The sequence below is a fragment of the Myotis daubentonii genome, chromosome 1, assembly GCF_963259705.1.
Source record: "Myotis daubentonii chromosome 1, mMyoDau2.1, whole genome shotgun sequence".
In the NCBI taxonomy this organism is placed as follows: domain Eukaryota; kingdom Metazoa; phylum Chordata; class Mammalia; order Chiroptera; family Vespertilionidae; genus Myotis; species Myotis daubentonii.
Genome location: NC_081840.1, coordinates 66,297,880 through 66,324,529, shown reverse-complemented (window position 1 = coordinate 66,324,529; position 26,650 = coordinate 66,297,880). Strand labels below are relative to the sequence as shown.

The 26,650-nt window shown below is 38.6% G+C and overlaps 2 protein-coding genes and 1 long non-coding RNA gene across 3 annotated transcripts in view; 2 read left to right on the top strand and 1 right to left on the bottom strand.

The window, feature by feature from the left end:
- Positions 1-3,670, top strand: part of CHP1 (calcineurin like EF-hand protein 1) — a 49,827-nt gene extending 46,157 nt beyond the window's left edge. Inside the window, exons 6-7 of the mRNA XM_059659386.1 lie at positions 1,438-1,560; positions 1,706-3,670. Of these exons, the coding sequence (XP_059515369.1) occupies positions 1,438-1,560; positions 1,706-1,759 (177 nt within the window). The 3' untranslated portion in view covers positions 1,760-3,670. The remainder of the gene's footprint in view (positions 1-1,437; positions 1,561-1,705) is intronic.
- LOC132212628 (uncharacterized) lies at positions 1,467-11,571 on the bottom strand. The gene is made up of 2 exons (XM_059658681.1): positions 10,731-11,571; positions 1,467-1,596 (listed from the first exon to the last, which is right to left on the bottom strand). Exons 1-2 carry the CDS (start codon positions 11,515-11,517, stop codon positions 1,562-1,564), a joined length of 822 nt encoding a protein of 273 aa, XP_059514664.1. The 5' UTR covers positions 11,518-11,571; the 3' UTR covers positions 1,467-1,561.
- Positions 10,794-25,400, top strand: LOC132213667 (uncharacterized). The gene is made up of 3 exons (XR_009448052.1): positions 10,794-10,931; positions 12,414-12,491; positions 17,573-25,400. It is a non-coding gene; the product is annotated as an uncharacterized LOC132213667 (long non-coding RNA).
- Positions 25,401-26,650: the final 1,250 nt, after the last annotated feature.

Sequence of the window (26,650 nt, the reverse complement as noted above, 5' to 3'; positions counted from 1 at the left end):
TTGGTTGTGGGCACATCCCCAGTAGCAGGTGTGCAGGAGGCAGCTGCTGATCGATGTTTCTCTCTCATCGATGTTTCTAACTCTCTATCCCTCTCCCTTCCTCTCTGTAAAAAAATCAATAAAATTAATTAATTTTAAAAAATAGTTTTTAAAGAGGGGAGGGGATGGATTTAGTATTTAACCCTTTAAGGATCTTTATGTTTCTTGGCCATACTTTAGGGATAGTGAGTCAGTGCACCACTTCAAAGAGGACTGCATTTGGGTGGGATTCCAGAAAGCCCTACCAAACTTACTTAAATCCAAAAAGAAACTAGTTTGCTCCCTGGCTGAGCTGAAACACTGATGATGTCTCACCGGAGCAGAGCAGAACGGTACAGTGCAAAACATACCAGCATGGTGCAGAGCTAAGCAGATCATGGAGGAGCAGAGCAGAGCTGTCTAACTGGAGAGAGGCCTGGCCCCAGGGCTGCCTCATAACTGTGCTGTATCACAATTGAGCTGTTTTGTAGTGAATAAAGTTTTCTCCTTCATTGCAAGAAAGAAAAATTAGTTTGCCTCATGCAATAAGAAGTCTGGGCATAGATTATCCAGGTTGATACTGCAACTAAATGATGTCCAGGAACCAGGCTTCTTCTGTATTGCTCTGGCATTCATAGTGCATATGACTTTTCACCTCATGGTCCCAGGATGGCTGCTACGACACCAGGCATCATCTCTATATTCCAGGCAGGAAGAATGGGCAAAAACAAAATGCAAAGGGCTCTCCCTCAGTGAGGTTTGCTTTCCTATTCAATGAACTTGCCAGAGTTCTGTTCATGTCATTGTCTAGAATGGCCTAAATGATCCAGGCCCATGTCACTCAGTGCTCAGTGGTTGGACGATGACCTATGAACCAGGAGGTCACAGTTAGATTCCCTGTCAGGGATTGATCCCCTATAGGGGGTTTGCAGGAGGCAGCCAATAGATGATTCTCTCTCATCATTGGTGTTTCTTATCTCTCCCTTCCTCTCTGAAATCAATAAAAATAATATTTTTAAAAATAGAATGGCTTACATAAGAAGATAAGGGTTTTAGCTTTCTGGCTGTTACATTTAAGGACATCAAAGAAAAAGAGGGTTGCCCAAACCGGTTTGGCTCAGTGGATAGAGCATCAGCCTGCGGACTGAAGGGTCCCACATTTGATTCTGGTCAAGGGCATGTACCATGGTTGTGGGCACATCCCCAGTAGGAGGTGTGCAGAAGGCAGCTGATCAATGTTTCTCTCCCATTGATGTTTCTAACTCTCTATCCCTCTCCCTTCTTCTCTGTTAAAAATCAATAAAATAGACTTTAAAAAAAAGAAAAAGGAGAAGAGGGTTGGGGTGGTTTTATCTTTAATCTTGGTAAAGTGTCCCCTTGACCCCAAGTCTCCTGTAAGCCTGGCTCTTGGTCCTGCAGGTGCTACGCATGATGGTCGGAGTGAATATCTCAGATGAACAGCTAGGCAGCATCGCAGACAGGACCATCCAGGAGGCTGATCAAGATGGGGACAGTGCTATATCTTTCACAGAATTTGTTAAGGTCAGTCAGTCATCTCATGGTTTGAAAACTTAAATCCTGCACAGGAGGGAGGGAGAAAAACATTGAGATAAGAGCATGGGACAGTATCTCCTGTTGTGACCTTCATAACTGTAACTGTTTCTCTCTCCCTCCCCCGCCCCCCCAGGTTTTGGAGAAAGTGGACGTAGAACAGAAAATGAGCATCCGATTTCTTCACTAAAGGACTGAGACTACTAAACTGTTCCTTGCTTTCTAGTATTTAAGAACTGGAACTTGGGAGTCCTCCTGTCCACCAGCCCCACCTCCACCCCATCATTCGTCTTCTCCCAAAGTACTACTGCTGTTGCATGACAACCCCCAAAGTGTCTGCCAACATAAACCTGCCTTTGGTATATAAACAGGGCATTACAGAATGGTACACCTGGTCTATATTTGTTCCATATCATTTGCCGATTATCTCCATTTCTCAATATTCTCCCCACTCCCCTTCGGCTGCTGAATGCCACATGTGCATCTCGTCTGACAGAGAAGGAATCATGTCAAGAACCAGCCAGCATAGCTCTTTCATTGGGTAGACTATAGCCACACTGTCTTCCCTCCTCAAGGCTTTGGCATGCTCCTCGATCTTTTTTTATATGTCATTTGCTTTCTACTTCTTTTTTACCCAACACATCATTAATCTTTCAGTCTCCCCACTTTTTATTAAGTTTCAATTTCTTCTACTTAGCATCCCAAGCTATGCCTGTTCAGTGTATTTCTGACTTGGCAGGATAGTCTGGCCGTTTTGAACTACCTTTACTCTTAAATAGGTCTCTGGGATGTTGCCTCTCTAGGAGCTTTTCAATACTGAGCACTTCTCCCAGAAGAATGTGATCGCCTCTTGGTCCCCTGTACTCTGCTTTGTCATCAAAGGGCTGTGAATTAGAGATGTTCTTCTTGAAAGGTGGTGCTGTGGTGAGAGTTGTAGAGCAAAGTCTTTCATGTGACTTGCCCAGGTCACTCTACCTCTGGCCTCTGATTCTCAACATGGATATCTATGTAGCTACTCTTGTTAGTACAGTGTTGACTTTCAGAAAACAGCCATATGCTGGCAGGTTTGCTTAGTTTTGGGACACTGTCACCACCAGAATGGCTGCTCTGACAATATGCTTGGGGACTTTCCCATGGCTTTTTTGAGCAAGGAGGCTGGCACCCTAAAAGCCTCATGTAGTCCCACTCTGCAGCATGGTTTATGCGTCAGTGTTATGTGCCCTGAAATGTTTTCACTTCACACTTCCAAATAGAAAGGTTAGTGTTACAGAAGTGCCTACTTATTCCCATCCAAGATATTTAAAATTTGTCCTCAGTGTCTTGAAGTTTTGCACAAAATTCTCTATGAATTTTACACTTGGCAAATGTTAATGCTGGAAGCCATAGTCAGTTCCTAATACAGGTCCAAAGCTTTGAGTGTCTTGTATCATAAGCAGCCTGCTTACATTTATTTCCCAGCTCCTCTCTAAGGCCATTGCTAATCCTTTAGAAACAAGGGGTCTGGCACTGGTGGCAAACCTGAGGTGGTATTACAGCCCTTTGCACAAGCCAGAACAACTTTTCTGCCTAAGTCACCTTAGTATAGACCTCGTTGAATCAGCCTGTTATCACCCTAACATCTCTCTTAGTCTATCAGTCTGCTCATCCTTATGACTGCCCTTGGCTGATTTTGTCTGACTCATTGCATGCTTGCTTGTTTCCTTGCTTTGGAAAGCTATCCAAGATGGATACATAATACTTTAGGAAGGAAATGGCTTTAAAAATAAATGCAAAGAGATTGGGCAGAGTGGGGAACAGGAGTGTCCAGGCTACACAACTCAAGGATAAATGACTGAGAAATTCTGGGTGAAGTGTCAGTCTGACTTTGTGATCAAGTGATGTAGTTATGGGAATCATATAAAAGGGAAGGACAGACACTGATCTGTCACAGAGGTACTTCAAAGGCTCCTTGACTTGCATATTTAAAGTTCTAAGATTATGGCTTTTTCCTCCTTTTGGCTGTATAGCAAACTGTTTTCATCCACAGCTGTGCCTTACTGTTCCATTAAAACTGTATTCTCCGATCCATCAATAATAAATTCTTGTAGTTAAAACAATATAACGTGGTTGATTTTGTTCATGTGTTTTACAAGAATTGTATGTAAGTAAACCACCTTCTTCAAGTTTGAAATCACAGTGTTTCCCTTAGGTTTGTCTGTGCTATTAAATGCAGGTCTATTCAGTGTCTGCCTGGTGGGGGCATTCATCTAGGGACCAGCACTGTATGCCTCTGAGCACAGCTTTGTCAGCCTTTTACCACTTCAAGGAAGATTCACTTTCTGTTCTTGACTCCTGGCTCCTTAAATGTAGAAAAGACCTAATAATGGGGTATCTATCTATTGCTTGTTATTAAGATGTCTACCCCCTCATTCATGTGCAACCTCAGTGACATATTGCACCCAGCTATTATTAAATGGCTTTTCACATCTCCAAGCTTTAGTGACTTAGTCTGTGCAGAGTGTGAGCATCTCTTCTTATTTAAGGTTTAGTGGCATGCCACAAGACTCAATGCAGTAATAGCTGGAATCATTGGTCATATAAATTCTAACATGATAATCCTCCTTTTGCTATCCCTCTGCCTCAAAATCCATTCAAAATTACATGCATGATGTTTCATCTTTGCTTCACTTTGAGTCTAATTTTAGGGTTTAGGAAAACAAAAAATGAATGGAGTGACCATATAGGCAATTTTGGAAGAACCTTAATGTTACTGACCATGTCTGTTGGTATAACAATCTGTGACTAAAATAAAACAATACTGCAAAAAAAAAATTATAAAATCATTCGAACATTAAGTACAGTTTGAGAAGAATCTCTTTAACCAACTTGATTTCCCTTGCTCCCTCCTGTTCTACCTATTTATGTATTTGAACATAAATGTAACATGCCACAAGAGTATACTGGCTTTAAAAATGGACATTGTATAAAGATGAAGAGGCCCAGCCGGCGTGGCTCAGTGGTTGAGCGTCGACCTATGAAAAGGAGGTCACGGTTCAATTCCTGGCCAGGGCATATGCTCAGGTTGTGGGCTAGATCCCCAGTGTGGGGTGTGCGGGAGGCAGCCAATCAATGATTTTCTCTCATCATTGATGTTTTTTCACTCTCTCTTCCTTCCTCTCTGAAATCAATAAAAATATATAAAAAATAAAATATTGTTTAACGATGAAGGGATTAAGTAGGGGGACACAACCTCATAGACAACAGTATGGTTATTACCAAAGGGAAAGGCGGTGGGGGCAGGTAAAAGAGGGCAAAGGGATAAAAGGTGATGGAAGGAAACCTGACTTGGGGTGGTGAACACACAATTTACAGATGGTATATTATAGAATTGTACCCCTGAAACCTATATAATTTTATTAACCAGTAAACTTAATTTAAAAAAAACCAAAAAATTGAAAACATTATATTTCCCCATGTTATCTGTTCTTTCTAGTTTATATTAATGGTTACATTATATTTTACCAACTAATGTAATATTTATTTAACCATTAATTTTCAAAATAATTTTTAAAATAATTTTAATTGTATAAATGATACAATGAATGCCTTTCTGCATATAACTTTTTTTTTAATATTTTTATTGGTTTCAGAGAGAAAGGGAGAGGGAGAGAGACAGAAACATCAATGATGAGAAAGAATCATTGATTGGCTGCCCTCTGGCACAACCCCACTGGGGATCGAGCCTGCAACCCAGGCATGTGCCCTTGACTGAAATCGAACCTGGGGCCCTTCAGTCCGCAGGCCAACAGTCTATCCACTGAGCCAAACCAGCTAGGGCTCTTTTTCTTTTTAAATATGTTTTTTATTGATTTCAGAGAAGAAGACAAAGAGAAACATCAATGATGAGAGAGAATCATGAATCGGCTGGCTCCTGCATGCCCCCTACTGGGGATCAAACCTGTCACTGGGACATGTGCCCTGACCAGGAATTGTACCATGACTTTCTGGTTCATGGGTCAATGCTCAACCACTGAGCCATATCTTACAGCTTTTATAGGTTCCAAAATAAATGAATGCCACAAGCTATCAAATTACTCTGTATTACCTTTAGAATGTCCTTTTTAGAATATCCTGTATAGTCACCTGTCTTCAAATTGACTTTACAATCATATCAAGTTTTATTTTTTTAATGTATTTTATTGATTTTTTTACAGAGAGGAAGGGAGAGGGATAGAGAGTTAGAAACATCGATGAGAGAGAAACATCGATCAGCTGCCTCCTGCACACCTGCTACTGGGGGATGTGTCTGCAACCAAGGTACATGACCGGAATCGAACCTGGGACCTTTCAATCCCCAGGCCGATGCTCTATCTACTGAGCCTAACTGGTTAGGGCAGTGATGGCGAACCTTTTGAGCTTGGTGTGTCAGCATTTTGAAAAACCCTTAACTTAACTCTGGTGCCGTGTCACATATAGAAATTTTTTGATATTTGCAACCATAGTAAAACAAAGATGTATATTTTTGATATTTATTTTATATATTTAAATGCCATTTAACAAAGAAAAATCAACCAAAAAAATGAGTTCGCGTGTCATGGGTTTGCCATCACTGGGTTAGGGCAATATCAAGTTTTATATTTAAAACACTATTAGAATAGTTTGTGCTGATTGGGATTTAGAGAGTATTTACTGCAGAGATGCCTCAGAGAGAACTATCTTTACTAACTGGATTTCTTATGCTAAAAACTAGATATTTATCCTGTTCCTCAAACACTGAGAGCAGAATTGCTTGGAAAGAAATCATTACTAATGGACTGATACCCTCTAAATTCAGAGTACTTTAGCTGAGCTTTGAATCAACCAGCGATTCATACTACAGATGGCTGGTATGTGCCCTATATGTGTTTAACATCTAGTAGAAACAATAATTTAGAGATTTGACTCTTCCCTCTACATCAAACAGCTGAGCCCTGGCCAGGTAGCTCATTTTGGTCAGAGTGTCCTGATCCACCAACGTTGCAGGTTAGATCCTCAGGGCACATACAAGAATCAACCAGCAATGGGTAAATAACAATATTTCATCAATAAGTTTTATTTAAAAGGATAGCTCACAAAGGAGAAGACGACGAAAACCAAGTACTCAGCCATTCCACTAGAGACCAAATAATTAAGTGAAACATTCCTGATAATTTTAAGATTGTTATTTTAATGTAATTCATAAAATTCATATGAATTGCATGTAATTCAAGTTGTACCTGGATCTATGTAACTTAATACTACATGTGCTGATTGAGTCCAGTGATTTCTTGCCTGGTTTTCTGTAGATGTCACATCTTTTTCCTTATTACTTTGGAAAAAGAAATTGTTGATGACATCAAATGTGACATGGATTAGAAGCTTATATTTGCAAATACCCTTTTGAACAATGGGAACAAAAAGCGTTATCCATAATGCAAAATTTCTTGAGGGTAGGAATTCGTCTTCTTTGCCAGTAGAATAACAAATTTCTCGCTGCTATTAAAATACCTCCTGCACAAAAGAAAAAGAGAAAAATACTTCTACAGGATGTCAGTTGGGAGAAGGCTGCCATGGAGACATTCATATTTTATGAAACATTTTCTCAGGACTCAACTTCTGAGTAAAAACACTCAATTTTAGCAGAACGCATGTGCTAAATTTGAAATGTATTTTTTGCTGCCTTTTGCCTCTTCTGGCATTGTAGAGCCAGAATAAAAAATCTGAAATAGTAACATTCTGTGTTTCTAACAAATGGCTGCATTCTATAAACTCCTCACTTTGTGCCCATGAGATCAGGGGCAATTTTGGTAGCTTCATAGTCATGGAGACATAGATTTGGGAGATGGTTAGAGAAAGAGGCATATACTAGCAAAGTTTGCAGAAGGGGAAAAGGGCAGATTTCAGAAATGATCCACTCACCTATTTGACGTTATTCCCCAGCAGAATACTAGAATGGGTCATTACATGGTTTGTGAAGCCATGGAAAAGAATGTGATGATCACCAGGATACTGATGTGTTTGGCAAATAATTATGCTGGATTTCTCTCCCTTCACTTATTTCAAGGCTTGATTAAATTTATATGTCAGGCCAAAACCGGTTTGGCTCAGTGGATAGAGCATCGGCCTGCGGACTGAAGGGTCCCGGGTTCAATTCCAGTCAAGGGCATGTACCTGGGTTGCGGGCACATCCCCAGTAGGAGATGTGCAAGAGGCAGCTGATCGATGTTTCTCTCTCATCGATGTTTCTAGCTCTCTATCTCTCTCCCTTCCTCTCTGTAAAAAATCAATAAAATATATTTAAAAAAAAATTTATATGTCAGATCAATGAGATAGACACAGTGTTTTGCAAAGCACATGCCTATGTTTCATATATTTATATAGTTAAGGTGGAAAAAATTGGGTTGATTATAGCTGACATATTTGAAGATGGCAGTTGAATAACCATATAACAAGAATCTAAAAATCAATGTCAATAGTCTTGAAAAAGAGGAACAAAATTGGAGGATTCACATGTCCCAATTTGAAAATAGACACTGCAATACTGGCACAAAGACAGACTATAAAGCAATGGACTAGAATTGTGAGTCCAGAAATTAATCCTCACATTTATAATCAACTAATCTTTGACAAGGCTGCCAAAGCAATCCAATGGGGGAAACAGTAGTCTTTTGGTATAACTGGGGCCATTGGATAGCCTCATGCAAAGGATTGAAGTTGGACCCCTGCCTCACACCAGCCCTAGCTGGTCTGGCTCAGTGGATAGAGCATCAGCCTGAGGACTGAAGGGTCCTGGGTTCAATTCGGTCAAGGGCACATGCCTGGGTTGCAGGCTCAATCCCCAGGGTAGAGGGTGCAGGAGGCAGCAGATCAATGATTCTCATCAATGATGTTTCTATCTCTCTCCTCTCTCTTCCTCTCTGAAATAAATAAAAAATTTAAAAAAAGATATCACAAGTTTTAAAGACCATCACCTTTTAAGAAGGACATCGATAAATTATTTGCTACTAAGATGCAAAATGGTGAGAGGTTCAGGGTAACATTTTCATGAGCAATTGTAGGAATTGAGGCTTTAACCTAGAGAAAAGAAAGTAGCTCTCTTGAAATATTTAGTATATATTGTCAGATTGCTAAAGATCTGTTCTTGAAAGTCTCACTGTTACCAGTATTCTTCTAGAGGAAATAATTAGATAGTTTAATGTGGAACTTAAGAGCACATACTTTGGAAACAGATCGGGTGGGTTCAGATCCTGGTTCTGCTACTTAACCAAGCACATGAACTGGGCAATTCACATAACTCTTCTGTGTCCTTTTCCTTAATAGTAAAATAAGGGTCATGATGATGATGATAACAGTAAGTCATAGATTGGTGTGAGGATTAAATGAGTGTCTGACACATGCTAAACATACAAGATTTTTTTAATTTTGCCTTTCTCCGTTTCTCAAACTTAACACCATAGAATTATGTTGCCCTTCTTTTTATATTTTTAATTAATTTATTATTATTATTGATGTTAGAGAGAGAGAAAGAGAGCAACATCGATTTGTTGTTCCACTTGTTTATGCATTCATTGGTTGCTTCTTCTTTTTTTTTTTTAATTTTTGTGAGTTTATTTGAGCCAAACTGTAGACATATGCCAGGAAACAGAACCTCAACGAATTGAGATAATGCTCCCCATTGGTTGCTTCTTGTATGTGCCCTGACCTGGGATTGAACCCCCAACCAGGGCACATTATGCTGTAAGATTAATGATGAGTGGAAGTGGTAGGTTGACTGATTCCAAATTATTTTAATTAGGAAGAATATTCTAATAATTATAATTATTCAAATGAAGAACAGGATATCCCCAAAGCTAATGCATTCCCTAGCTATTGGTTGCTAGGCAAAATCTTGAATGACCGTTTTTTCACTTGGTTAGTCACATGCCACACCTTACCAGTGAGGAAGCCTGGGAAATACGATCGCTTTTCATAAGGAAGAAGGTAGAAGAACACTGGGGGTACCCAGCAGTCGCTGCACAGGCTTAAGCAAAGTCTTTGACCATTTTTTTTTTGTCAGAAATCTTTCAGATTTTCTAAATTACAACAGAGGTTTACCTAGGTGATCTAGGATTCCTGCTTGTTGATTCATAATATAATTACTAGTTTCTCCAAGCAAATATAGTAGCATTTTACAAAAATTTTTGTGTTTGTCGTTGGTTTGGGGAATACCATTGGATCTGCAGAATTTTTATTATTATTTTTAAGCCTCATCTGAGGATATTTTTCCATTGGCTTTTAGAGAGAGTGGAAGAAAGAGGGAAAGACGGAGAAATATTCATGTGAGAGAAACACATGCTTGGTGATTGGTTGCCTCCTGTAGGAGCCCCAACCAGAGCCCGGGCTGGGGAGGAGCTCGCAACAAAAGTATGTGCCCTTGAATGGAATCGAACCCAGGACCCTTGGGTCCTCAGGCTGACACTCTATCCACTGAACCAAACTGGCTAGGGCTCTGGAGAGAATTTTTAAACATGGAGGGAGATGGTTGTTAAGAAAGAGGAAATAAATGAGACAAACTCTATTATCTCCGTTGACACTATTTTATGGTTTTGTTTTTGGTTCTTCTCTAGTTGCCTGGGTCCCAAGAAGAATTATATGTGTTGGGGGGGGGGGGGGGGCAGGGGGTGATGTCTTCAAAATATTCCATTAATGTTGCATTGACCAACGATATGTTATCATAGATGCAAAAAGACAATAGGCTCAAAATAAAGATGGACTTTTGTCAGAGAAGAGACCAGCCTAGGACATTACTACCCACCATAAACCGCTTTTTAGTTTAAAAAGTTTTAATTTCAGACTATCCTTTGAGGTTACTTTAGGTCTCTGACTTTGCAAGGCCGCCACACAGGCCTTCCCTGAGCTCCTCAGGTCAGCATGTGTCCCCTTCTCGTCCACAGAAGGAAATTATTAGTGCTACTGTTTAGCCTAATGGTGGTTTAAAATAGTCATGCGGCCTACTCAAACTCCTTTGCCAGCAAGTGACACTGCTTCTATGCGGAAATGTTACATTCCTAACGAATGAATTACAAAAGTATTTTTCCTTATTACCTCAACCCTGGGAACCAATCCAACAAAAAGGGATGGAACGAGTGCGCCAGGACTCTTGATTGACGTGCGTTACAACCAACCTCCAACGGAAGGAGAGCGCGCCTGCGCAAGTCGTTCTCCAATCAGTGCCGAGGGGCCGAGGCTGGCGGAAACGGACCCCGCAGGGTTGGAGGACTTCTGAAGGAGCAAAGATGGCGGCCTGAGGCGTGCCGCGGCGCGCCGGCCTTGGCGCCGGGGGGCCGGCTCCTGGCCGGTCCAGTGCTTCTGCTGGCTCCTGCGAGGTAAGCCGAGGAGGCCAGCGATCGGGGACAAGCAGGAAGTGGCGCGGCCCAACTCCGCGCGGGTACAGGAGCGCCCGGAGCCTGCCCGCAGCCGGCACGGGCGTCGGCCGGGCGTGGGTTTCCTCCCGAGCTGCCCAGGGCGACCGCACTCGCCTTCCAGGTGTGTCGCATCACCACTCGGCCCTCGACCCGCCGCCGTCCCCCTCAGCACCATGCCTTTGGCTGCCCGCATGGTTGCGCCCACGCAGATGTATATCTGGCAGCCGCTGCGTTGGCCGGCGATTTGTCTTTCGAAGAATGTGCTTTTTTTATTAGAGTCCCCCCTCACGGCTTCGTAGTCGCTGCTGTGCTTGAGGCGCCGGCGTGCGCCCGGGCCTGTGGCGGCTCTGAGTGTTTTGTGTGTGTGGTCCGTTGACCTTGAGTTTGGGTCGAACGAGTCGCCCCCGGATTGTAATCGGAGTCCGTGTGGCGCACGTCCCCGGCCGCCGGCGCTGCGTCCGTCCGTCCCCCTCCCACGTCCGACTGGGAAGGACGGGCAGCAGCTTTGTCCTTGGGTGACCTGACGGCTCCCTGATGGCGCATTCATCGCGGCCGACTCTGCGTCTCGGTGGAATTCTCCGTGTTGTTTTCCAGAACTAGAGTCAGCGTACAGTTTTTACTTTTGTGTGTGTGTGTGTGTGTGTGTGTGTGTGTGTGTGGAGAGAATGGGTTTTGGGAATTATTAGTGTAATTTGTGTAACGTGGTGGAGTTGCAAAGTATAATACTGTCAGGCATCTGTATTCGGTTCTTGTTTAACATTATGGGGCAGCTCTTCGTTGTGATTTGGATTGCTGTAACCCTGCGGTCAGTCTTTGAGGTAAACTCCTGGGAGAGTTCCTGTTACCGGGGTTATGAGTTGGTGAAGCTCCTTGAAAAGTGGCCTGTGAGTCGGGCCCAGTTCAAATGACAGGTCATAATAAAGCGCATGTTCCTGGTGTGCTCTTTGCCGGCCCTGGCTTTAGCAGAGCTGAAAATACCGGGTAAAGGACTTTTAAATAAGATCTTTCTTTCGGTTTTGTCGGGAGTAGGTTTTGGGTGGGTTGTTTTTTTTTTTTTTTTTCATTTCATCAAGAAGATAGGGGCAGAGGAAGGAGGAACGTTCTTCCCTCCGCCGTTCAGAGGGGAGTGGCCATCTGCACTAAAGCGAAGGTCCTTTGTGGGGGAAGAGGGTCCGCAGCATCATCTTTAAAGGGGGCATTGTTCCCTAGTAACCCGAGAACCGCTGCTCAAGAGCTTTGCATATTTATCAAATTAATGCCCGTGCAGGTGGACAGTAGTAACTTCTTTCTGATGATTCCTTCTGAATAGTGTTTGATAGTGATGATGGTTTATGTTTTTTAGAAAAGCTTGATTCACTTGAGTAATTTTGCACAAGAATGCTTATAGCACAAGTGAGGGCTGTATCCTTACTGTAATGCTCTTTTTATTTTTTCTTTTCACAGGAAGAACATTTTCCTTGACTTTCAGGTGCTTTTATATTCATCTCGAAAAGAAAGAATTCTGAACTCAGGATTTGGCAAGTGAGTAATAGTGGCTAATGCTTCCAAATACTGTTTAATCACCTTGAAAATAGCTAGATAGAAGTGGAACAAGAATCCATTGGCTCCAACAGAAGATGAACATCAAAAGTGACCATAAATAATTGATATTCAAGCTTAACCTTTTATTTTCAGTAATGGTGATGTATTAAGTAAAAAAAAAGAAAAGAGATACTTGATCATTAGCCCAAACCATTTTACTGGGTAAAAAAAGGATGATTTAATTAGCTTGAAAGAGTTTGACTAATAAAATATGTTATTAGGCAAATTTTAGAATATATTCACTTAAGTTTTAATTTTAGGTGAGTATTGATACTATAATATTTAATTTCTAAAGCTTTTCAGTACTTCTTTTTTCCCCTATGTGAGTCTATTCTGTGCCAAGTGTTGATATCTTCTGAATTTACTGCAGAAGTAGGTGTGTGTGTTTTTGTGGAAAGAATGAGAGTTTTGGGAATTATTAGTGTAATTTGTGTAATGTGGTGGGGTTGCAAAGTATAATACTATCAGGCATCTGTATTATATGAGAGAACATACTGCCTCAAAGAGCAAGAGGCAATATGTACTCAGTTGACAATATCTTATCTGTAAATAGGGTTCTTACCTACTGTATTAGTTTCCTAGGGCTGCCATAACAAAGTACCACAAACAGTGACTTAGGACAACAGAAATTCATTATCTCACGGTTTTGGAAATCAGATACTAGGAAAGGATCTGTTCCAGGCCTTCTAGCTTTTGGTAGTTCCTTGGCGTATGGCATTATAACTACAAGTGTTTGCTTGTTTTTTAATCCTCACCCAAGGATATTTTTTCCATTGTTTTTATTTTATTTTGTGTTTGTGTTTTTGTTTTTGTTTTTTTTTAGAGAGAGTTGAAGGGAGGGAGGAGAGAGAAACATTGATGTGAGAGACACACATACACATCCTGACTGGGGCCAGGGATCGAGCCTGCAACTGAGATAGGTTCTCTTGACCAAGCATCGAAATTGCGGACCCTTTGGTCCCAGGCTCAATGCTCTAACCATTGAGCAACTGACCAGGGCTATAATTCTAGTCTTCACATAGTATTCTTGCTGTGTGTGTCTGTGTTCTAAATTTTCCTTTTTATAAGGACCTCATCTTAACTAATTACATGTGCAATGGTTATTTCCAAATAAGGCCACATTTTGAGGTACTGGGGCCTAAGATTTTAACATGAATTTGGGGAGGTCACAGTTTAACTCATAGCATCTACTTAGTCATATGCCTTGATTGTGTTGTATGAAATGATTCAATGTACAACTGCTTTAAGGATTAAAATCTTGTAAACCCCTTTCATAAGGTACTTTAAGTAGTCAAAACCATAGAGATAGAAAGTAGAATGATGATTGCCAGGGGATGCAGGGAGGGAAATAAGGAGTTATTTAATAGGTAACAGAGTTTCAGTTTTGTGAGATGAAAAGAGTTCTGAAGATGGATGATGGTGATGGCTTCACAACAACATGAATTTCCTTAATAACACTAACTCTTAAAAAAGGTTAAGATGATAAATTTTATGTTACATGTATTGTACCATAATTTTAAAATATTGTAAAAAAAGTAAGTAAAAAAACTCCAACTGTATGTATCAATATTAAGAAAAGGAATAAAAATTAATGGGGCAAAATTCCCTTTAGGTGATATCTTTATCATATGCCTTTAGAGGGAAGGCTTTATTGCTTGGATTTTGAACCTTAAGTCCAGGTCGATAGAAATAGCAACTTGATATTGGTATAGCACATACCCAGCTAAGGAAACTGATGTAGGTGCTTCTGTACTCACAGGAAGCTTGAATACTGGATACAGAATGATCTCGTATACATTAAAGGGAAAAACAAAGGTGCAGAACCAGGTGTATAGTGTGCTTTCATTTGTGGGGAAGAAATAAAGTTACTTATACAGATGTTATGTAACCATAGAATATCTCTAAAAGGATATGCAGTAAATACTGTATACCACCCCCTGGCAATGGGTAAAGAGACACCCGGTTGGTAGTGTTGCTCTTACATAAGTCAAGGGAAAAGTAGATATATATAGTCTTTAGTTCATACTAACTTGATGCCTATGTTGGGGGCCAATAGAAACAACAGAAACTTATTGTCTCACAGTTTTAGAAATCAGACATCCACCTTTTTCATGCTTGGGGCACATAAAACAAACAACTGTATACTCTATTTCACCTTTTCCTATCATGTGCATTTGTCATCTTTCAAGGAAATAATTAAAAATACCCAAAGAAAGAAGCACGCAATAAATAATTGATAAATGACTGAGAAGTTAAGTTTTTGCCTTAGGCAGTAATTTTACATTAGTAGAGTCTATCCATATCTGGGAACAGAAACTGTCCAGCAAGCCTAGTACTTTTTTTTAATAAGACACTTAAAAATGGAATTTGAATGACAATGATATCCATTGTGTTTTGTGAGATGTTCTAAATTTACTATTTACATAGAAAAGTAAGAAAGGAGTACTTGAGTCGCATGTTATTTAAGGAAGCAAAGTGTATTAGTTATTTATTGGACATAACAAATTGTCCAAAATTTAGTGGATTAAAACAACATTATACATTTATTATCTCAGAAATTTATGTGGGTCAAACATTAGGGAGCAGCTTAGTTGGGGGTTTCTGTCTTAGGGTATCTTACACGGTTGCAGTCTAGATACTGGCTGGGGTGGCAGTCATCATATCTAATTCCATGGTGGCTCATTCACATGGCTGGCAAATTCATGTTGGTGATGGAAAACCTCAGTTCTTTCCAGTGTCGGTCTCTTCCAGGGTTGCTTGAGTGCCATCGTAATACAATATATGGCTTCCCCATCTATGACCTTGCCTCAGAAGTTACTCACTATTACTTCCTCCTCCTCCTCCTCCTCCTCCTCTTCCTCCTCCTCCTCCTCCTCCTCCTCCTCCTCCTCCTTGGTCTATTGGTTACTATTTTGACACCAACTAGTATACTTTGATACAATTCTGATACCATTTGGAGTTAATGCAGACCCCACAAGTCTAAAGGGCATGGTCCCAAACAGGCTGCCCTTGCTTTATTTATTTTATTTATTTGTTCCTCACCAGAGAGTATGTTTTTCATTGATTCTAGAGGGGTTGGGGAGAGGGAGAGAGAAACATTGAGAGATTGCCTCCTGATCTCACCTGGACTGGAACTGCAGCCTAGGTACGTGCCTGACCAGGTATCAAACCTGAGACTGAGCCACGCTAGACAGGGCTGCCCTAAAGTTTATTTATTTATTTGTTTGTTTGTTTGTTTGGCAACAAATGCAAATTCTGCATTTCCCTTCCTTTAGATATAATTCTGAATTAATTTACAATTGCCTGTCATATGTTTTGAATCAGAACTGTCTTGTCTTCAACCAAAAGAGGTTATTCAAATTCAGTTTAGAGCTGAGGTGTTATATATACAGGGTATTCCCCAAAAAATGTATACACAATGTCTGTAGATTCTATTACATTTTGAAAATGAAATGTATTTTTAATAAACACTGCCTTTATAATTATTCGAAGTGTGCATACATTTTTTGGGGACACCCTGTATATGACATACTACAAATGGAGGGTCAACCCTATCAAGGTAGCTAATAAATTTTTTAAAATAGAGGGTTAGGAAGACTAATTGCAATTGGCTATTTTTGTAAGCCAAAGTACTTTAAGCTCTTGATATGTATTTGACTTATTTATGTATTTATTTTAATTCTCTCTTGATGATATACTTATTGGTTAGAAAGAGGGAAAGTATGGGGAGTAGAGAAATAAACATCGATGTGAAAGAGAACATTGATTGGTTGCCTTCTGTCTGTGCCCTGACTGGGAATTGAGCCTGCAACTTTTTGATATATGAACCACACTCTAGTCATCCAAGCCACACTGGCCTGGGCTGACTTTTTTATTATAAAGTATACATAAAATACAATTTGTCATTGTAATCATTTTTAAATGTACAATTCAGTGGCATTTAAGTGCATTCACATTGTTTTGCAGCCATTACAACTATTTCTAGAACTTAACTCATTATCCCAAACATCAGTATCTGTTAATCAGTAATTTCCCATTCCACTTCTCCCAGCCCCTAGTAACCTCTATTCCACTCTCTGTTTATATGTATTTGCATATTCTAGGTACCTCATGTAAGTGGAATTATACAATATTTGTTCTTTTTTGTCTGACATTTGCCGAGATTTGCAATTTAATGAGTGTTATGTTTAGCAGCAATGAACTGCTAATGTTTTGTTTTTACAGAGAGGAAGGGAGAGGGATAGAGAGCTAGAAACATCGATGAAAGAGAAACATCGATCAGCTGCCTCCTGCCCACCCCCCACTGGGGATGTGCGGGCAACCAAGGTACATGCCCTTGACCGGAATCGAACCTGGGACCTTTCAGTCCGCAGGCCAACACTCTATTCACTGAGCCAAACCAGTTAGGGCAACTGCTAATGTTTTTACATGCTTGCATTTTGTGATCGTGATACATACAGTACATATTTTTTATGTATAGTTATATTTTATAAAATTTTATTGTTCAAGTTGGTCTTATATAGTTCAAGATAATTCAAAATAAGATGATTCATATGATTTTGAGAATTGAGTATTTAGACATCAAATTTGGAGTACAATACTGCTTTTTTTAATTTTTTTTTATTTATTTATTTTTGGCGGGGATAGTTTTTTTTTTGTTTTGTTTTTTTTTTTTGGACAGTACTGCTTTTAAACACAAATATTTACAGCCATAAAATCAATTTGACTGTAAAAACTTGGAGTATATTACTTTATTTGCATAAGAGGAAATTAATGTGTATATCTCATTTTATATAAGTTTTTGTATAAATCTTTTTTGTATCATACTTACATATTTTTTTCTGGCTACTGCTTCTGCTTTTCTGGTGATGATACTGAATTGGGTGTTGTGGTTGCACATTTTCTTTTAGACAGTGTATAATTCAAAGTATTTTTTTTCTCTGTGATAAATACTATTTTTAAAAGTAAGCTTATACAGAAGTACCTGTTTTAATCTTTCTGTTTTTATTTTGTATTTCTAGGTATTTCTGTATTGTCTTCTGGAGTGGGGAGTCCTGCTTCTTCTGTCTACCCACTTCCCTATCTTGAAATGCGGATATCCCTCCTCTACATTTTACCTCCATGTTTTGGATTGCAAAAGATTGCTTTTCTTTTTCTTCCCACCTCTCAAATTTAACACAGCGAAGCTCCTAGGATGCAGTCATCATGCCAACTTCTCCAAGAAGAAAGAAGCAACTGACATGTTTCTTCTGCCAATTGCTTACTTGTAAAGAAATTATTTTGCAAGCTGGAGGGTGATGTTTAATTTGAAACTGGTGCTTAGATGGTGGTATTTGTGAATTCTTTACCTTTTATTCCCAGCAAGAAGACTATATAAATAGCTAGTGTGGGTGTGACATCAGGATTTGTTTGGTTTTTTTAATGTCTTCCCATTTTAGCCACTATCATAAACACAGTCGAGACTGCAGCAGTAAATTTCAGATGTGTTGTAATTTGAAATGAAAGAGATGCTAACATATATATATAAATCCTGGCTCAACCTGTGACATAGATGAACTGGATAAGAACAAAGGTCCAGCTTTGCAGTGAAACCTTTGATGTGATAAGCACAAAAAACAGAATATCACAAAGTTAATTTCATATATGAATAAGCCATCACAGTTTCTGTATAAATATATATATTTTAACATGTAAATCCACTTTTTTTTTTTTTTTTTAATGAGAAGAGGGATTTTTCTTCCCAGAGAAGGAACCTATTCTTTCTCAGAAGTCTTTGGACATTTGGTATTGTAAAAAAAATTTTTTTTCTTTTAAGGAAGGACCATATTGTGCTAACCCAATGAATGCATGCTTGGGTTTACCGAAGGTTGATAAAGGAAACAAAAGCTTTGAGTCCAGTGTTGGAACTCTTCACCTCCTTGGGATGAGAGGCTGCTGTATTACAAATTACTTCATTCTCTTTTGTGGAGTTTTATATAGCACTTGGGACTTTTTCCCTATTGCTTAGGCTGGAAGAAAGGTGACATAAGTAGATTTTCTGTTCAGAAGATGTGATGGACCCTCCAGTATGACCTGCCTTCAACTTTGGACATGGGGGAATGGGCGGGGGGAGAGAGGAGGGAATGAGAAAATTTTCATATAACTCCCTTCTCCTAAGAAAATGAAGCAAAAAAAGCCTTATACATCCACCTGGCTTTATGGCGTTTTACATTCATAGCTCTATTTTTTTGTAAAAGTATAAATAACTTTCCTTTGACCCAAGATCAATACTTGGATGTTTGATTGCTTTTTCTAGATGATAGCTGTAATGTTAGGCAGAAAAGGCTGGGACTCAGGTAACTCCCCATTTTCATCAGAGAATGGGCCTCAGAAGCAATGTTCCCAAACATTTTTTGAATCAGTATAAATTTAGAAGAAATTCAGGTCTAAAGAAAACCTCAAAAAAAAAATAGTTCCAATAAGAAATAAGGATCTTCCTTTCCCTTAAAACTTACACTTATATGGTGAATAGACTATAGTAGAAAGCTGTTCTTGCTTCAAGATCAGCAGAGGACCAGTGTATGAATTGTCAGGTCTTTACATGAGAAGAATGAAACCATTATGGGTCTTTGTTATTTGAGAAAGAATTTAAAGCCTCTTAGGAACAAATCATCTTAGGTCATGTCTGTTATTTAGGGACTGCTTGCCCAGGGCCATACATGCTGTTAACACTGAAAACAGGCAGATTTACCAAATTTGAGAGTGATAGGACTGGCCCAGAATAGAAGTGTTGAGCACCCTTGATAATTAGTTTAATTGGTCAACCAATCTGAATTGGCATAAGAAAACTTTTGAGTAAAAATTACATAGATAAAATGTGATTTTCCTTAATTGAGGGCAATTACTGAGTGGTAAAGCATAGAAGTAACTGGATAAAGGTAGTTTAAATTTTTCTCTACGTAACTTCCCAGCCACTTCCTGATTCCTAATATTTTGGAATTATTAATGGCAGAATGGAATTTACATATTCCATTTGGGTCCTGTTGGTATATTGAGAATATCAAATGGAGAATTTGTATCTTCAGTTGTCTATTATCCATCTTCCTGGTGTCCTTTTGGCAACTTTTTAGGTAGAACTACTTGGCTAGAAATAAGGAACCCTGTACAATCAGAACCAGTGAAAACATCTCTGGCTCACTTGTTTGAAATATGTATCAGACTCAACTTCCTTAGTTGCTTTATGTTTTTTTCATTTCATAGCTAAGGAAACTACTGTTTAATGTTCTTTCAAGTTGTTGCGCATCTTGTCAGCAGATGGCATTTAACAAAACGCGTATTTTCCAGTTGTACTTGCCCGGTGTTTATTTAATACATCTACATTGGTTTTTTCCTGGTTTGGTCCCCTTCTTGATGGCAAAAGTTAGCATTTTCGGCAGGACTCGATAGCTGTGCCTGCTTCCTTTACTTTGTGCATCCATGTTAGCTGGCAATTGTTTTTTGTGTTTTTGTTTTGTTTTTTTAAGTTTAAAACGGGATATGTGCAATAGAAATATATATATATATGTATATTTTAATACTTGTGGACAAATGTTACAAGTTGTTTCAGAACAACAAAATCACCAATGTCTTCCATTTTGAGATGTGTATAGTTTTGTAAGCATTAGTGCTTGGTAGCATATTGTAGTGCCATGTTAGGGGTTAGTGCATGAGCCTAGTAACAATTTAAACTTCAGGATGAATTATTATAATAACCAATAGTGTAAAAAGTGGAAAATTTAGAACTTTTCTTTCATAAGTTTCTGTATCCATGATATTCTCCCTGGGGAGAGGAGATTAGGCCAAAAAGACTCATTTATGAATAGTAATGTGGGGTCACAATGTGAAATACTGTGTTTGAGGATATTTAAGCTTTTCATGAGGTAGCTGGAAACCAGCTGTCTGTGTGTCTTATGAAACCTCAAATCAAAATCTGGCCCCATTTCATGATTCTGCTTTGCTCAGTTTTAGGTGAGATTGTTCTTATGCCTTTTTCACATTTTATGTCTTTTAGGTTTATAATTTTCCCACTCCTTTTGCATCAGGAAATTATTTTGCACGTCTTACTGAGATGCTATGTTCATTGCTTGAGTGCTTTTCTAATCTGCAGTCTACTTACACTTCCTGTCTGCAGCATGCCATGTGTCAGTAGAGTGTCCTAGATTAATTTGTCAGGGGCTTTTCCTATTTCCAAATTTGCTGAATTGTGTATTGTTGGGATTCTAGACCATTTCATGGAATTGGAAATATAGCCAATAGAGCCTACCTAAGTTGCCATGTAATAACTAACTTTGCTTGGTTATAGTAAGCCTCCTCAGACAGCTTTCACTTTTCTACTTTCCTTGTAGATATAAAAGTTATTTTTATTCTGAAAGCATAAGATAGCGTCATGTAGAAAAGAAATTCCTACCTCTAAAAGCTGCCTTGAGAACTTGTAAATGGCAGTTTTCTGAGGTGATTTTTAAATCTCTTAGGGGAGTCCAGGATTTATTCACAGGTTCTATAGTTAGCATGATAGGAAATGCAAAACTAGTTTAATGTGGGTCTGATGTAGAAGCAAGCTTAGACAGATAGACTCTTCTGCAGCAGATCTCCAGGGACCCAGATTTAGCAAAACTAGTTTAATGTGTGTCTGATGTAGAAGCAAGCTTAGACAGATAGACTCTTCTGCAGCAGATCTCCAGGGACCCAGATTTAGATGCTCATAGTGTACTTTAGGTAGTTGTACTCTTGGCTCAAGTAGTTTAGTGCCTGCGAGAATCCATTTCTGAAAAGTATTTAAATACTTTTTTAATACCTCTGAAAAGGTAATGAATACAAAATAGCACAGTATATAGGAAAGGATATTTCCTATTGAAAAAAAAAGCCATAAAAAACTAATAATTTCAAGAGGTAGAATTTTAGCAATAACAATTTTAGCATGTATAGTAAGCTGGATTAGCAAGGTTGTACAGTAGAATAAGTATTACTAGCGTTTGTGAGGCTCTATGGTCAAGAGTTGTACAAAAGGAAAAAGATGCTAGGTAAAGAGCATATAAAAGGTACTTTTAAAAACTATGAGTGTATGAATATGTCAGTGAGAAATAGCAACTTTTATGTAAATTAAAGGTTAAAGATCCTATTTGCTTTCTAGAACAGAGGGTTAGAGCCATTGAATGAACTATTTCTACTGCTTAACCTGGACACAAATGTTTCTTCTCTTATTGATGAAGAAACCCCACTGAAGCCATCATGTGGGGATCTTGCTTATGATGTTTTTTTAGCATCATACTAATAGCATACTTTTTGCTTTGTCACCTTATCTTTCTCCATTAGTTTCCTGGGTGCATTTTTAAAAAGGAAAAGTTTGTTGTGTATATGTATTTAGGGTTAACAAGAACTTGGATAGCTGGTAACCTCATGCCTATGGTTAGTTTAGGGCTATGATGGCGAACCTATGACACGCGTGTCAGAGGTGACATGCGAACTCATTTTTTTGGTTGATTTTTCTTTGTTAAATGGCATTTAAATATATAAAAAAAATATCAAAAATATAAATATTTGTTTTACTATGGTTGCAAATATCAAAAAATTTCTATATGTGACACGGCACCAGAGTTAAATTAGGGTTTTTCAAAATGCTGACACGTCGAGCTCAAAAGGTTCGCCATCACTGGTTTAGGGAGTTAAGATTTAAAGGTATAAAACAAAAGGATTAAAGGAAATAGCCAGAGACAGTATGTTGGGTTTGTTTGTTTTTAAACCTTGTCTAAAGTAGATGTGCTAGGCCAATAGCCTGTGACTACTTACTTTAACAAGAACCCAGCAAACTAGTTTCTTGATGAGGAATCATGCAGCTCACATCAGGATATAAGAGTAGAATGAAGGTGACTTCTTACTCCCTTTTACCTCATTGTCATCTTGGCCATTTAGCACTTTGAAGATCCCTGAAAAGATGTGGTCTATGTTCCCTTGTTTTCCAAGGGGAAAAACAACTAAAATATAAGTGGAGAAGATCAACAAATACAGTGCCTCTTGAATATTTAATTCTTACATGGCAACTCCAAAGGATAGGGAGGCTATATTAAATTGATTATAGCTTCTTTTTAAATGTCCTAAACCATCAGTTGGTGTTAAAGACATTGGAATAACCAAGCAATATTCAGACATCTGCATGATCATGAGACACCAGGTGTATTACTGTGATGTCAACAATTTAGTTACTTAGAACAATTAAAGATTACCCTTAACAGCCAAGTTAATAGTTCCAAATGCTAAAATATGCTACAAATTTTTGTAGTTTCAAAGTATGCAGTTAATTAGTTTTCAGTGTTGTGGTCTCATGTTTACTTTAGTGTATCTGTGATATGCAAAATATGAAGAGACCCTTGGCCTCCAGGAGTTTACATTATCATGGTGCTGCTGGTGCGAGCAAATTATTTCTAGTTTATTCAGAACATTGCTTGGCTATTTAGTCGTACCATATTTGGAAGGATCCCTTCATCAACAGTTTTTAGAAGCAGAGGGCTATGCTAAATTTCAGGGCATTGGTTTTGAGTTTACATTATATTAGCTCTGCTATTTTTAAACTCCTTTTCCCCTGGGAGCTGTGCAGGTTATGCTCTTAATGTGAATCAGAAAAAAAAAAGAAACTATTCTAAGAGCATCTTCACCATCCCTAAACCACCATGCTCCTCTATTCTATAGCAGTCAATAAATGGCCAAGAAAACTCCAGAAGACTGTACATCTCTCAATTCTCTTTCTTTTCCCAGAAGCGTTGCATCATTTTCTACCCAGTAGGACCAGGATTTGCAATTAAGCCTTTATAACTGAATAGTAGTCCTAATTTTAACTTTTGTGCGTGACTCTTGTACCTGGATTCTGAAGTAGCATTGTGATAGATGTGGAGCATCTGCCTGCATTTCTAAGCAATCACTTTATTAATAGCCATTTTTGGTTGAAATTTTGCATGTATCTTTGTTATTCTAATTCTTATAAATCAAGGTTTACTCTGCATGTTTATTAAAACTGAGTCTGGATGAAAGTGCAAGCAATAGTGGCAGACCCATAACTCTGATTTTAGAGTACTAATATTTTAATGCATGATTGAAAATGTCTAGTATTAAGTGGTTAATAGTAATTATATATGCATTTATTAATGAAGCAATAGAGACTTAAACCAATAGCTTGAATTTATTGTTTGGATTACTAGTTTACATTTTCTAACTAAAGATGATCTTACTTCCATTAAAAATGGAAGCTACAAGATAAACAGGGGCAACCATAAGACATTCAAACTGTCAGGAATTGAGCATAACAGTGCTCATCACCCTCTAACCTCTTGCCTGATTCCATTAGTCCCCAAGCATGTTTAAAAACAATACAAAAGGCACAAACTAAGCATGTGGAATAAATAAATAAGCTGCTATAGTTATAATCAGAAAAGGTGCAGAGTTTCATAAAGGATAGGGGATAGTGTGGAGTTAAAAACAAGTAGATACAGGGTTTGTCTGGTAAAGTTATGTGGCTTAAATTTGCGTCTCATTACTAGTATCTTGGCAGTGAATGGAGGCATTTGCACACATTTTATATGTTTCAGGATTTTCAGATAAGTAGGCAACTCTTCTGGGTTGTACCGATATTGACTGGCCATAAAGGATGCCAGCAAAAAAGAAACTTTCATTTTGTGGAAATAGTCCTGAAAATATTAACATATCTGTGGTTTGGCTTCTCTTTTGTTACTGAATTACATTAACATTATTTTGTTAATATTTTTTTAATAGCCAGAGTTTTATTCTTGATGTTTTGACCAGGCTGCATAATCTGCCTAAAGTTTTTGATGCCAAGTAAACAGGAGCAAGTTTTTACTTTTCTGTTTATTATAGTAGCTTAAAATTTTTAGACAATTCCTAACTTTGGAATAATCCTTTTAAGTCCAAGTGATTATGATGAATAATGTAAATGGGAGTAATTATATCTAAAAGAGGCCTAAACAGGATTAGACTAGATAGACACTTTGCTATGGGATTTCCCTCCAGCTACCTTTGGAAATGTGTAAATGTAATGGTAACTTTTCAGTAGTTTACAATGGAATTAGAGTATGGGCATCACAGTGTCTGGTTTCCACTCAAATATAGGAAGTGAGATGTCATATCTTATATGTAAAGTTTCTCTTTGCCACATATTAATAACATGCCTATCAACCAATGAAGATTTAAGGACAGTTGCTCTAAACTCTGTTCCCATTATTCCACTAAGGCATATTAAAGGTTATTAGAAAAACAAAAATCATAGATTTCTCCAGGAATCCATATTCCTAAGCCTCCCTTTTAAGTCAAAATAGGTATTTTAGGGTTACTAACAATTTCCAAAAGATTTTGTCTCTTGTGATGGTCAGCCATGCCATCAATTCAAATATATTTTTCTCCCAGGGACAAAAGATATTCTGGCAATACATTATCATCAGTCCTTAAACAATAACAATCATCTTGGCGTTTACCTTAAAATCACCCATCACTAAGAATCACATTAGAGTATCCTTTACATACGGTTTTATGTGCTACCTGTCCTTTTAAGTACAGTTGTTGCTCATTGTTTTTACTTGCTATTCTGCATCTTCTCCACTGCACCAGTGATATAGGCGATAATGTTAAAAGAATTTCATTGAATGTTTAAAGTATTACAAAAGCAGCTTGCTTTTTAATCTATGCATCTTTGGGATTTTAGAAAAGATTTTATTGTTTTCTAAAGATTTTATGTAAAAAGGAACTGCTTTAAGAATTGGAAACTCTGCACCTGTGTATATATATATATTTTTTGGCAATAAAGCAGCATGGGCTGAGAATGCACTGAAATTTCACTGTGTTGTTCCTTGGAATGGGTAATTCCTAATAAATAATGCAGTAAATTAGGAGGATGGGAAAAGGAACCTATACACAGACCTGTCCTAAGGCAGACTCCAGGTACCTGAGTTGTGGTTTCTGTTGTCCAAGTGAGCAGGCAGCCATTTGAAGAAGGAGACATTTATTTATCCGTTTTCAAATTGAAAGAACATTTATTTAGAAAGTTACGGAGGTAGTACAAGTGAGCCAGCTGAGCTGCATAGGCTCGGGAAACATTGCCACGGCAGTAGAAGGGCTCTTGGAGTTTAGCAAAAAGACAAAGGTAATGTGCCTGGGGGAAAGAAGAGGGGTAAGGAAAAGGCATGGGCATTCTCCAGAGAATGAGAGCATGCCAAGAGGTATCCCATTTAAATTTATGCCAATCCCCTTTTACTTTTGGGGACAGCCTTACGCTATGTCTGTGAGCCAGTTTCTGGTAAGGAAATAGTGACCTATGTATAATAACTATAATAACGACACAGCTATTGCAGGGAATCCTTCCTATCTGAGATAAAGCATTTAAGATCCTTTTATATTTAATTAAATGTTGGCTAAGTTAAATAAAGAGATTTTAATACTCTAATAAAGAACAGATGCTTCCCCTTGACTAAGATGAAAGGAAAGGAGTTTTTTCAACTAAAAAATTAGGCCTTACAAACTTCCTTGGGATTGAATATTGTAAATGCAGAGGAACAAAATCTGTGTGGTTTTGTGGTGTGACTAATGCAATAAATCAAGAGAGTATTTAACATACACTCCCAGGTACTATGCTAGATCTTGGGCTTAAAATAATTAAGATGGCCTGGCTGGCATGGCTCAGTGGTTGAGGATCAACCTATGAATCATGATTTGATTTAGATCAGAGCACATGCCCAGGTTGTGGGCTCAATCCCCAATGTGGTTTGAGCAGGAGGCAGCTGATCAGTGATTCTCTCTCATCACTGATGTTTCTATCTCCCTCCCTCTCTGAAATCAATTTTTTTTAAAAAAAGATGGTTTTTAATTAAGGAACTCAAGAGTTTACAACTCTGCCCAACCAGTGTTGCTCAGTGTTTGAGCATATAGACCCATTAACCGCTGCAGGCCTCTGAGCTGCAACTCTAAGCAACTATGTAACACATATAGAAGCTAAACAAAACCCCAGAAACCTGCTTTAGTCTGCAGGCTTCAGCCAGCAGGATCGCAACATTGTAAGCAAAGGCCAGAAACCTACTTTCAGCAGC